The following is a 13,726-nucleotide window of genomic DNA, read 5'->3' on the forward strand; positions in this document are numbered from 1 at the left end:
CCAGAGTGGGGTTCAAACCCACAACCTCAGACTCTGGAGCTGTATGACAGCGAAACTACCAGTTGTCCCCCTATTTAACATAATAATTTAGTAATTTTAGAAACTCTGCTGTTAAATTTAATGTGAAATGAGTTATATTTAGTTCAAGATTTGTATTAATCTGTTCCCAATCTAAGCTTAGTCTATGTCAAACAGAAAATAGGAAGTCACCTTAATGTTTACACTTTCTTCAGTAGTACTCATGATACATTCTTGCTAAATGACTGTGTCAGTCCAATTAAGGCATTTTTCTCAATTAGTAAAAACAAACAAAACATCTATATGCACAGCCCTATTTAATATGCTAGCTCACTGCAGGGGGTAATTATTATTAATCTGGAATATGTAAATATTAGGATAAATATGAAAAACATAAACCCTGATTCTTACTATATATCACTTTAGCCTCTGGTTTTGGTGAATTTCCCGGTATAAGTGTATAATGATTGCATAATGCTCTTGCTCTTTTCTGTGTATTTACTGGGTGTACTTTTGTGTGAATGGCTGTGTATTTAGCAGGTGTGGACTGATAACTACGGTTAGTGTTCCAGAGCTGCAGATTCAACAGCATGCACAAATTCTCTCTCTCTCTCTCTCTCTCTCTCTCTCTCTCTCTCTCTCTCTCTCTCTCTCTCTCTCTCTCTCTCTCACACACACACACACACACACACACCATGTCACTAATGCCTTTCTTTTCATGCTGATACTACAGACTATGAGCTTGGCAAATACATACATTTTGAACTGATTTTACTGTGAATATAGATGTCTGTATATTCAAAATTGGATGAGGATACAATCCTAAACGTAGTTCCAGAAAATTTAAGTTTACTAACACTTTGTAGCCTTACATTATGGAAAAAAACCCCACAATATTTTATGTTTGTATTGTTTATTATTTAATGTTTCTTAGATTTTTGTGGGCTTTGTAAATATACACCCATTAAAAATATAATACCTGCAGTATGCTATACACAATGTAGGACATGTTTATAACTGTATTACATCATCTTTCCAGGTAACATCAGATAACAAAGTCGTCAGCTGTGCAATCATACAGGTCCTGTTACTTTTCACACTCCATAATATACCACACACTTTCAATGAAAGAGGTATCTGTAGTCTATCACTCATACACTGTGATGACTAAGCCAGGCAGGCAGAATGTAGCTTGGAGTGGTTACATTCAAATGAGAATTTAAGCTCCTGAAAAAGCTGTATAGAAGGCAGCATAGGCTACTCCAAACTGTACATACACTATATGGACAAAAGTCTTGGGAATCTTACCCATAACACCTACAGGAGGTTTTATGACAATCTAATTTAATCGATACACATGAATAAGGAGTTACTCCCCCATTGCATTTATAACATTTTCCATCTTCTATGAAGGCTTTCTACAAAATTTTGGAGTGTGTCTGTGGGACTTCTTGCGCATTCATCCAGAAGGGCATTTGTGAGATCTACAGAACACACAATACTTTTGTATAATGTACTACGTATTGTGCATTTCAGCAGTCAGTGAACTTGCTTTATAACCGTACACGGTTTGCCACTTTGAGGCTGAATTGCTGTGGTTCCTAAATGCTTTCATTTTCATACCTAGGAGAGAAGAAATGTCACAAACTGATTGTTACAATAGTGGCATCTTATTACAGTGTCATTGACTGAATTCAGTGAGCTCAGAAGGACCCATTCTTTTACAAAAATTTGTAAAGCAAAACTAAATGGATAAATATATACCTGCAGCAATGGGACTGGAAGGAACCTGATTTCAAGTGATTTGTAGGTTGGTCCTATTACTTTTGTCCATATAATTTAAATAGCATTAAGTCTTCATAGACATGCAGTTTACACTAAAACACCTGCATAACATGGCTGTGGCTTTTGAAATTTAGCCATGTAATATATTGGACACTTTTTTCTTTTATTTTGACCTGGGGCAAACATCGACCATTATCCACAAACAATCAAAAACTTTAATTCATCAGACCATAATACACATTTCCACACTGCACTGGTCCCATTCAAATGAAAAATAAGTGACATTTTTGATTGTTGTTGACAATACGTCTTTTGAACCTACTAAACTTATTTTTTTTGTTTGTTTATTTGTTTGTTTTTATTGCAGTGCCAGTGACAGCCATGTCATGAAATCAGGTAATAATCTGAAAGGATAATTCTACAATTGATAAATCTAATTCAACCCCCCAACGTCTGGCATTGATTGACTATGCAACTGGCAAAGATTTTCTATAGCAGTTATAAAAACTGTGCCAGCCGTTGGTTTAGGTTCATTCTATTATTATTCGAGGAATAATGTATGTATATATATCTTTGGGCATGTGTGTGTGTGTGTGTGTGTGAAAGAGAGAGAGAGAGAGAAAGGAAGAGAAAGAGAGAGGAATGAGCTAACCATGAGACATGAGGTGAATTAATGAACAGTAAACAGCCTCGGTGTTGAATGCTGTGGAATCCGGTTCAGATTTTGCGCTGAGCCTGCAGGGGCGGACACGGAGGGCGCTGCCGTCATTTCAGCCACAAACAGAACACCAGCGCTGCCAAGAGCACCAAATCAAAACTTAAAGAAGACTCCAACCGGGATCCGTAAATGTCCTGAAGGTAATTAACGCGTGTTTCTACGAGCCGGGCTGTGTGGGCTGATAGTTTCGTCTGTGCTGCGGAAGAGCGGGGTAAGTTACAACAGGTGCACGAGCTCTCATTGTACTGCACTCTCATTCGGCCAATACGTGGGAGACTAGTCACGTGAACTTAATTGAAGTTATGTACTGTATAAAACGTAGGCTGTAAATATAGACCAGGGTTAAAATACTATATTAAAATAGTTCTCAAAAACTAAAAGGATATATTTCATAATTGTAGACGGCGCTGTGTCGTGTTTAGTGACACCAACAGGCTTTTGTGGAGCTTTTCTTCGTCCCAAAAACTGTATTCGATGATTTATTTGAGTCAGTAAAATGAGAGCCGTTGGCCTTCACTGGCTCCTGTTTGTTTACTTACTTCTGTTGGTGCGCGCGCTCTCTGCTGCTCTCTGTCAGCATCGTTGGCGTTTCCCAGCTTGTAAAAGTTTATTTTGTTTTACCTGTTTCATCTGTGCATGTGGTTATTTTCCAAAGAGGATGGGAGCATTTGCATATTCATAAATCCACAGGTACTCAAATAAAGCAAAGGTGTAGAGTTACAGCCACTTTTAAGGATTTATGAAGTAACCGATCTGGAAATAACTTAAAAATATTTCACTCTGATGAGCTGAGTTTTTTTTTTATTTTCGGGTGTAAATGGATTACTTTAGTGGGAATAAAATACTGTGGTACCCACAATTCATCATCGGCAGGGAGTTAAAAAAGGTGGGGCCATGGAAGTGACTCACAGTAAGCACCAGGTAAGGGATAATTTTTTGTTTATTGTTTGTTTGTTATTTACATCAGAGTATGTAAGAGTGGTTTACATTTACTTGTTGTTTCTGAACTAAAGCCTGATTCCTATTCTGTGCACATGTGTGTGTCCACGGTTACCATGTGATGTTTCACTCTGTGCTACTCTCCCCGCTTTTTTGTGTGTTGTTAAGCAACTTTTTTGTGGGCTTTACTAAACAGCTACGAAGGTTGTGTTGCTGGGCCTGAAATAACATTTTGCCTAAAGCATGCTCTTGTCCTCAGTTTGTTTGATAGGCTGCAGAATTATAAATAATATTTATATTATCTTTAATCAGTAGGTTGTCAACTTTATCTCTGTTCTAATTAATGAAGATGTGGAGTCAAAATCTGTGAAGGTACAGGCAAAACGTGAAGTTGATTAATTTTAATAAAAAAAAATGTGCTAGGTATGAAAATGCACATCTAAAATTCAGCCACTAGCTGCAAACTGTACAATAACAAATCCATATTGGACAGACAAGATGACAGAAATGTTTTGTAGACAATGGTTGATATTGAGCATTTGGAAGGTATTTTGTAGGTATTTTAGTAAAGTATAAAAATAACATGAAGTTTTGTGTCATATGCAAATATACCTCAGGAAGTTGAGGTTTACACTTCCAGTACAGAGTGTCCACTGTGGTTGGTGAGCACCCACAGATCTGGGCAAGTAACTGTGTGAGTGTTTGGTGGTGTTGGCTTTAAAGGCCCTGAACTATGTTCAAGAGGGAAATGGCTGGGAAAAAATTCCAGGGTGAGAGGGTCAGCTAAATCCGTGCTCTTGTGGATGTCCTGAAGTTTTAGGAGACTGTGTTTAGTGATTTTTCTATACTGATTATGAGCCAAGGTTTTCTTGTAAAGTTCAGGATCCAAGCCTGAATGTCCTGGGTATATTGAGGATAGATCTGATAGTGATTGTGTAGAACTGGATAATCAGGGAATTTTGGCAGGATCACACCCTGGAGTGGGCCCCAGTCCTTCACTGGGCGATACACATTCACATTTTTGGACACTTTTGAGTCGCCAGTCCACCTACCAACGTGTGTTTTTGGACCGTGGGAGGAAAATGGAGCACCCAGAGTAAACCCACATGGACACAGGGAGCTGTGTGACTGCGACACTACCTGCTGTGCCACTATACCACCCCCACCATTCAATTTATATTTATAAAAACTGTATGGATTTGGTGGGAAGGGGAAAGGAGTTACATAGTGTTACAAAAGTTACATAGTGCCGTTTCTGCAGTGCTGAGCCCAGTCTACATATGATAGAGGCTCTATTCTCTCTCTGTTGCAGGTCAGTAAAGCATCACAAGGATTTTGAAGCTGTAATTTTAAGTGAAATGTTATGCAGAGTTCCTTTAACTTACGTTTTGCTAGTCTAAATACTTTATAAACTAGGAAAGTATATTTTAGCTTGTTTAGCAGTAGAGGGTGATGTTTGCATGTGTAAATCTGAGTGTACAGTTGGCCCCTATAATTCAAACTCAGATCCTCCTGAGCTGTGGTCTGAAATATAAGTTCTTGGTTTTTTGTTGAATAAAATTACAGTGGCAGGGTTTAAAAGGACATTGTGTGTATAACTAAGAGAGATTTCCTATATTCCCAGACCCTGGAGTGTGAGGAGAGTTCATTATGGAGGAAGAAGCTGCTCAACTGGATTTGAGTCACCTGACCGAAGTGGAACAAACCATGATTTTAAATGTACTGTTGAGGGATGCTAAGTTATGCCAGCGAGAGGAGGGTCGGATCTGGTAAGTGTGTTTAAGGTTTAAATTTAGTGCTTTTAAGAAGAAGGTATTTTAATTGTGTGTGCATGTGTGTGTGTGGATTGTATTGTGTATATATACAATCTATAGGATTATATGTCTTTAAATGTATGTGTGTGTTCAGCAAGCTACAGCAAGTGGAGTCCGATCCTGTGCGTCTGCGCTCTCTCAGTGGAGCATGGTTTAATGAAGAGCGGGCCAAACGTTATCAAAACAAAGGGATCGACATTGTCCACTCCTCCATACGCCGCAAAAAACGAGGCAAAGGTCTTATTATTTAATTTACTCTCATGGTTCATTATTCATTTTTGGATTTCTGTGTGAAATGGTTTCAGATTTGATACAATAAGAAATAGTTATAATAAGAATAACAAAGCATTTGCAACAGTTCTCCTGGAAGATGTGCATTTTTGTCCTATTTGATTAATGTTTAAACTCGTTTCTTGTTTGTTATTTTTGCTTGTACAGGTGCATCTCAATAAATTAGAATATCATCAAAAAGTTCATTTATTTCAGGAATTAAATTCAAAAAGTGAAACTCATATATAGATTCATTACAAACAGAGTGATCAATTTCAAGCATTCATTTCTTTTAATGTTAATGTTTAAGGCTTACAGCCAATGAAAACCCAAAAGTCATTATCTCAGAAAATTATTATATAATACCAATTTAAACAATGATTTTTATAGAGAAATGTTGGCCTACTGAAAATTACGTACAATACATGCACTCAATATTTGGTTTGCATGAATTACTGCATCAATGCCCACATGGAGGTGATCAGCCTGTGGCACTGCTGAGGTGTTATGGAAGCACAGTTTGCTTTGGAAGCCGCCTTCAGCTCATCTGCATTGTAGGGTCTGGTGTCTCTCATCTTCCTCCTGACAATACTCCATAGATTCTCAATAGGTCTCGTTTAGGTCAGGTGAGTTTACTGGCCAATCAAACACAGTAATACTGGGGTTATTAAAACAAGTGCCAAGTCTAGCTGGAAAATGAAATCTGCATATCCATAAAGCTTGTCATCAGAGGGAAGCATGAAATGCTCTGAAATGTCTTGGTAGATGGCTGCGCTGACTTTGGACTTGATATAACACTGTGGACCAACACCAGCCGATGACATGGCACCCCAAACCATCACTGATTGTGGAAACTTCACACTAGACTCCAGCAGCTTGGATTGTGTGCCTCTCCACTCTTCCTTGAGACTCTGGGACCTTGACTTCCAAATGAAATGCAAAATTTACTTTCATCTGAAAACAAGACTTTTGAGCATTAGTCCAGTCCGTTTTCTCTTTGGCCCAGGTAAGACACTTCTGGTGTTGTCTCTGGGTCATGAGTGGCTTGACACAAGGAATGCGACAGTTGTGGCCCATATCCTGGATACGTCTCTGTGTGGTGGCTCCTGAAGCACTGACTCCAGCAGCAGTCCACTCCTTGTGAACCTCCCCCAAATTTCTCATCAGTCCTTTCAAGGCTGTGGTTGTCCCTGTTGCTTGTGCACCTTTTTCTACCACAATTTTCCCTTCCAGTCAACTTTCTATTAATATGCTTGGATGCCGTTTTAGGGTGTTAGTGACTGCCTTCTGGACATCTGTCAGGTCAGCAGTCTTCCCCATGATTCTGTAGCCTACTGAACCAGACTAAGGGACCATTTTAAAGGCTTAGGAAACCTTTTACAGGTGTTTTATGTTGATTATTCTAATATTAATATTAAAAGGAATAAATGCTTGAAATTAAATGTTTGTAATGAATCAATATGAGTTTCATGTTTGGAATTTAATTACTGAAATAAATGAACTTTTTGATGATTTTCTAATTTATTGAGTGGCACCTGTATATAGTGTGTATTTTATTTTGCAGATATGCCTGTGATGTCAATGTTTGAGGAACAGAAAGAACAGAATTCATCTGAGACGCAAGAAGAAAGTACAGAGGAGGACACAGCAGTGATGAAATATACAGAAATAACAGACAAAAAAGTAGAAGAGGAAGAAATGAGAAATAGGTTGGTGTGACCTTTGCTTTTTTTTCTTCTGTTTTGCCTAATTTGCCTATTCAGTGAAGGTTAAAAGCATCCAAAACAGCTGAATAGTGTTTTTTTGTGCAAATACGAATTATTCATTAACTAAAAAGGTAAATTGTCATGTATAATTCAGTTATAAAGTGAATTCATTGTTAATAAATTATTTATTAGTGGTTCAGTCATATAAAAGTAATAGATGAGATTATGAATTTGAAAGTAATTGTGTATTTTTTTATTATTAATTCAGAACACCTTTAGTATTAGTTGTCTTTCTATCTTAAAAAAGACAGATCACTAATGTTTTGTCTGGTGTAATTTGGGGAAATGACATTCTCAAATATAAATTTCATATATGGACCTGCCACATAAAAATTCACTTCAAAGTTCAGTTCAGCATTTAATATGATTTTAGTGAGGAGCTCTTGGTCTTACAAAGATTATTTTCAGATTCAATATCAGCTTCAAGTAATGTCATCAAAAACAGATGAATATAAAATTTACCTTTCCAGTCCCAACCTCAGTGTGCCCCCTGAACCACGGCCCAGGACGAAACATTCCCCCAAGGTCAGTTTGACAGCTGCTATGTATGTAAGAATAAAGATAGTGTGTATTGCATATTTCTGTATTTACAATTTCATACTTGTTTCCTTCAGAAGAATACAGACAACACAGATGGTAGTTCAGGACCTGAAGGTAGGTTCTGCATAGGTTTACACAACAGGAAACACACACCATTGATTTTAACATTAAAAGAAACCGTAGAGGTGTTTTGTTCTGAATTGCTGAGAATTGTTCTCATCCTCCCTTTTTGTTGTACTTCTCTGTCATTTCTCTCTGCCTTGTCTCAGAAAGTGTTGAAGGTTCAGAGGTTGTAGAAGACAGAGCACTGCAGAACACTTCCCCAACACAGCAAGTATGTTCAGCTCATGTATTGTTGCTAAAATCACATATCACTATTGCTGAAGCAAAACTATATTATATATCAATTATGTGTTAATTATTTAATAATTATGTAATGTAAAGTTTTATTCTACATTCAGCACTTTTGAATGGGGTACTGTATAATGCACATATTTAATAGTTTGTTTCAGGTTTTCTTTCTATATGTCTGTCTATAGGTTGACTCAGAAGGTGATATTGACTCAGGCAGCACTGAACTGGACAACACCAAATTTGGCTCAGTCAACAGTTTGAACTCCAGTCATATGGTATGTGGCATGTAGTCATTAATGCATGTGGCTTAATTCACAAACAGCAACTTTACATGGAATCTGCAATTTACAAACCTCTCAAATAAAATATTGAAGAGGAATAATTTTGAATTAATACTGACCTTGGACAAAGCCATTAAATGTAATATTTTGACTTATGACCATCATTGCATTTGTAAATTTTTAAGTCATTCTGAAACTGATGAGCAAATAACATCCAATATTTTAGAGAGATTTATAAGAGAATGAGCATCATGAGAAGTTCAGAAAGCATCTTAATGATCTGTTTGTGGTAGATGACTGGAAGCCTGATGAGTCTCTACAGTATGGGGGATTTTGGAGATGTTCCTGTTACAGGGAAGATTCAGTTCTCTCTGCACTATGACCCTAAAAAAGAGGAGCTTCATGTTCGTGTGTGTCGTTGTCAGGACCTGGCTCCAGCACACAAAAAACGTTCTGACCCGTAAGTGTACACTAGTAACTACGTATATGTGTGTTGACTCCAGTGGTGTATTTATATTCATAATATGATATAATGCGTATATTGTATTTGAATATGTGTTTTAAAGTTATAGTTTCAGCTGTACATAAAATATATAGTTACATAAAATATTTAATATCTCTTTTCTGTGTACAAACCTAATTTAGAGAAAATGTGGGACATTAAAAAAATGCAAAGTCGTGACTGACCAACTTCACTGTTGCTTTTAAAAAATAAATTTAGAATCTGATGCCTGTAACACACTTCAAATAAGTATTTGCAAACAAAAAGGTTGTTGGCTCATCACTTAATGCAAAAATTGTCAATCTGTTCAAACAATGCAATATTGCAAATAATGTAGGTCTTTCATGCATTACAGTTCACACATGTACCCTCAGGCTTTATTGTTTAAAAACTCTGTCAGACTACTTTGATCAACATAGCCACAGGGGCCCTTGAGTATTTTGGAAAATCATTGTCACTTAACACAGTCTGTTGCTGCATTAATAAATGAAACCTGAAACTGTTTTATGCAAAGATGGAGCCATATATAAATTTTTTCACAGAAGAGGAGAAGCAGACAACAGCAACAACAGACAGTTGAATAGATCTAGGATGACCAGACTTCCTTTTTTACCCGGAAATGTCCTCTTTGGACATTTACAATTAAAAGAACTAGATCTCAGTGTTATATGCAAGCACTGTCTAAGTCGACAAATGCTAAAATGAGTATGACTCAGTGGATGAAGTTATAATTATCACACACAGCCCTTTGGAGTGCTTACGACCTGATGAATTCAATGTGTTCCTTGCTTTGCTGTTTCGCTGCAGGTATGTAAAAGTTTACCTTCTCCCAGACAACACATCTCGCAGTAAACGAAAAACCTCAGTAAAGCGGAAAACCCTGAATCCTGTTTATGATGAAATCCTTAAAGTAAGACCCCACATCTCACTGTGAAGTAAAGACATTAAAGCAACTTAAAATTAAAGGAACTTAAATAAATTTTGAACAATATACACTGATCCACCATTTTATTATGGTCTTCTTGTTTCTACACTCACTGTCCACTCTCTCAGCTCTACTGAACATACAGGAGGACTCTGTAATTCTACAGTTACTGAGTGTAGTCCATCTTTTGCTCTGCATATTTTGTTTGCCCCTTTTGTCACTCTCCTTCAGAGATCAAAACCAAAAATAGTCCACCAGCCAAAAAAATCCAGCCAACAATATCCTTTGATCAGGTATCACTGATGAAGAACAAGAGGCCGATTAAGATTGTGAGTCTCTGACTTTACATCTTCAAGGTAGACCAACAGTGTAGGTGTGTCTAACAGTGCGGATAGCGAGTGGACACAGTGTTTACAAACACAATCGGCACTGCTATGCTTGAACCTCTGTCACATCTTTGATGGTCCTGACTACTGAAGAACAGGGTGAAAGAGTGCAAACAAACTAAGCAGAGCAACAAATGGACAACAGTCTGTGATTGTGGAACTACAAAGTGCTCCTGTGGACAGTAGAGCTGACAGTATGGACAGTGAGTGTAGAAACAAGAAGGTGGTAATTATGTTATGGCTGATCTGAGTATATTGTGCTTGAATTAAGCCAAAGTACATTGAGGTACCAATGGTTGTAAAAAAGGCTGCATGGTGGTGTCCAAAAAATTATGCGAGGATTTTCATAAAAATGATGTGGGAATTTCACAGCTTTTCTACAGCTTTCCCTGATGGTTAGCAGTATCACAAATTGCTCAGCAGTACTACCAATATTTTTTTTGCATAATATTAATGTTGCAAATGTATAAATGGCCAAACTGTAAATGCAGCCAATTAAACAGTATGTATTGTATAAAAATACATATATATATTGCACATTGACAATTACAACATCTTTTCCCAGTATAAAGTGCGTATGTCAGAGCTGCAGGCACGTGTGCTGAGTGTGTCTGTGTGGCACTTGGAACGTGTGAAGAGGAATCTCTTTCTTGGGGAGGTGGAGGTGGGGCTTAGTCATTGGGATTGGGGGCGGAGTCAACCCACCTGGTACACTCTCCAGCCCAGGGTGAGCCATTTACAAAAATTACATTAACGCTGAGCAAATAGGTATAATGCCCCAGCACAAACGGTTAACAAATACAAAACCACAGCCATCATCATGTCCCATGAAACCCAATACTGTACATGTTTTTATGGTGGCATCTGTGGCCCACTGGTTTGGAACAGTTTTTAAGACAATTATTCGATAAATATATGTGTGTGTGTGTGTATACATATGTTCATGTATTTTTGTTTAGTTTCAGTAAACTTTTAAATGTATCATTTATTGTTGTCTCTTTCTCTGTCTCAGGTACAAATGAATCCTGATGCTATCATCAGCAGAGGAACAATTCTTTTTTCAGTTAAATCCATACCATCTGGCTCTGAAGGTAGCTGCACATTCATATAAACTGAGATTATATTAAAATGCTATTAATTCTACTTTATATGTTTCATGTGCTTTAAATGAATCTGTGATAAACTTAATGTGAATGCATCCTATAGGAGGAGGCTACCCACTGACTGGTGAGGTGCATATTTGGCTGAGAGAGGTCATTGGACTCCTTCCTCCAAAGCGTGGTGTTCCCAACACCTATGTTAAAAGGTATTCACACACACAGCATCTCTGGCTCCTTGTCATTTTAAGTGCATTTGTGGGGAAGTAAAAAATGTGCATGTGGTGTGTGCAGTGTGGTTTTGCCAGATGAGACCGGTGTTAGCGGTCAGCAGACACGGGTGGTCCGTGGTACGGTCAGTCCTGTGTTCAACCACACAATGGTATATGACGGCTTTCAGCCCAGTGACCTCACTCAGGCCTGCACAGAGCTCACTGTGTGGAACTCGTCCAAGTGCCTGGGAGGAGTGCGCCTCAGCATCGGATCAGGTACACAAACCTATTAGGCTTAGCAGGGGCGTTACTTTTTCAGTCATGCAGGAGCAGGTGATTTTGCCATCAGTATTTACAGTTTGCATTTGAAAATTTTAAGGCTTATTATGTTATATTTTCCTTATACACAGATCAGTCATAACCACCTCCTTGTTTATACACTCGCTCTCCATGCTCTCAGCTCCATACATTTACAATTACAATTTACATTTACAGTTGTTTGGCCCCTTTCACCATATTTCACCTCAAGAAACTAATCAAAACAGAAAATGTCTAACATATTTGCAAGTTTAAAATGAGATGATCTCACGCAGCATGTTAATGTTTTTTTTTTTAAATAAAGTGTTAAATAAATCTATAAACGAGTTATCTCTTAGCTCATGTGAGGATCTGTGCATATGTGTCTGTGTGCTCTAGGTGTTAGTTATGGTCAGGCAGTTTGTTGGATGGACTCCACTGAAGAGGAGATGAGTGTGTGGAACACAGTCATTGGAAACCCAAACAGCTGGGTGGATGCTGCACTGCCAGTCAGAACCAACCTCCAGCTGTGCTCAGAGTAACGTGCCTGTGCAATGCAGTTTTGTTTATGAATGGAACTCTGTAATTTCTTTTATTTTCAGTGTCATTCTTAGAAAGAGAGTAAATAGTTGTTAAGACAATCTAGGAGTCAGTGAAGCACATATGAAAAATTATTATTTTTTTGTTTGTTTAGGTATCCTGGTGTTACAGGAAATTGTTCTAAAAAAGTTTTTTTTTTCTAAATATGTTACATTCCTACTGTAAGTTTTTAACAAAATTTGAGACATAATTTAATAGAAGTTTGAGAAGTCGACTTAAAAGTGAAGTCAATAATTTGAACATTCTTATTCAAAACTCATGTTCTAAGTCACAAAACTTTCTCAGAGGAACAAACTTAAAATACAGAATTCTTGTACACAACATATTGAACATATTTGTGATAAATATTGCACTGTGAAAATGTGTGATAGGTGCACATTTTATGTGTTACTTTTTCCACTTCTAAAATTCAGCAGTTAAACTGCAATGTGTAGTGTGTTCACTGTAAAATATATGCATTTATTTTCTCTTAAATTTCCAACAGGTCATTTGACCAGAGGTAACTAAATAATTGTACAAAACTGTAAATTTTAACACTCCCTCACCTAACTCCTCTTTGGGCACTTATGAAGTGTGTATTGATTTAGGTTCAAGTTAATCAAGAAAAAAAGCTATTTCTGTCTTTGTTTCAACACATGAGCAAGGACATGGCAATCAGAAACTCAGGCTTTCAGAAAAATGTGGCGTCTCGTTCTGTTCTTAGCCTTGGCTATACTGGAGATACTGTTGTGCAATAATCGAGAATGTCATCCTTCTGTTTCTACTGTATTGGCAGTTGGACAAAATGTAAATAGGAGTAGAAATAAAAATGAAAACTTGTTTAAAAACATATTATAAGCCTTTTTTTTTTATAACAAATCCAGAATTTTAAGAACTGGCAAAATATATAGCAATGAAATAAACAGAACTGAGGTTATATTTAATTAGTTTTGTGCATTCCCATGACTTATTTATTTGAGGTAGGACAAAATGAATTTCATTTGGGCCTCAGCTGGCATTCATTGCTTTTCCTTCTCTCAGCATACCTGATTCAACTCATCAGTTAATGAACAAGTACTTTCAGAGTTGCAATGGGTGTGTTAAAACAAGGAAAAAACAAAATGTGCAAGGCAGTATATCTTATTTCCTTTATATATATATATATTTTTTTTTTAATTATATATTCATTCATTCATTATCTGTAACCGCTTATCCTATTCAGGGTCGCGGTCCAGAGCCTACA

The 13,726-nt window shown here is 37.3% G+C and overlaps 1 protein-coding gene across 4 annotated transcripts; it reads left to right on the top strand.

Annotated features, from left to right (window-relative positions):
- The first annotated feature begins 2,544 nt into the window (after positions 1-2,544).
- On the top strand, positions 2,545-13,295 carry sytl1 (synaptotagmin-like 1). Of its 4 annotated transcripts, none has more exons than XM_066675130.1 (15): positions 2,545-2,661; positions 5,085-5,229; positions 5,369-5,511; positions 7,109-7,253; positions 7,781-7,835; positions 7,925-7,964; positions 8,120-8,184; positions 8,390-8,479; positions 8,779-8,945; positions 9,795-9,897; positions 10,864-11,025; positions 11,311-11,389; positions 11,505-11,604; positions 11,690-11,883; positions 12,304-13,295. In XM_066675130.1, exons 2-15 carry the CDS (start codon positions 5,111-5,113, stop codon positions 12,444-12,446), a joined length of 1,605 nt encoding a protein of 534 aa, XP_066531227.1. In that variant the 5' UTR covers positions 2,545-2,661; positions 5,085-5,110; the 3' UTR covers positions 12,447-13,295. The 4 variants fall into 4 exon arrangements, with proteins under 4 accessions (XP_066531227.1, XP_066531230.1, XP_066531228.1 ...); XM_066675133.1 differs by having other exon boundaries at positions 7,928-7,964; XM_066675131.1 differs by having other exon boundaries at positions 2,627-2,732.
- The last annotated feature ends 431 nt before the right edge of the window (positions 13,296-13,726 follow it).

Source organism: Hoplias malabaricus, chromosome 6, assembly GCF_029633855.1.
Source record: "Hoplias malabaricus isolate fHopMal1 chromosome 6, fHopMal1.hap1, whole genome shotgun sequence".
NCBI classification, from domain to species: Eukaryota; Metazoa; Chordata; class Actinopteri; order Characiformes; family Erythrinidae; genus Hoplias; species Hoplias malabaricus.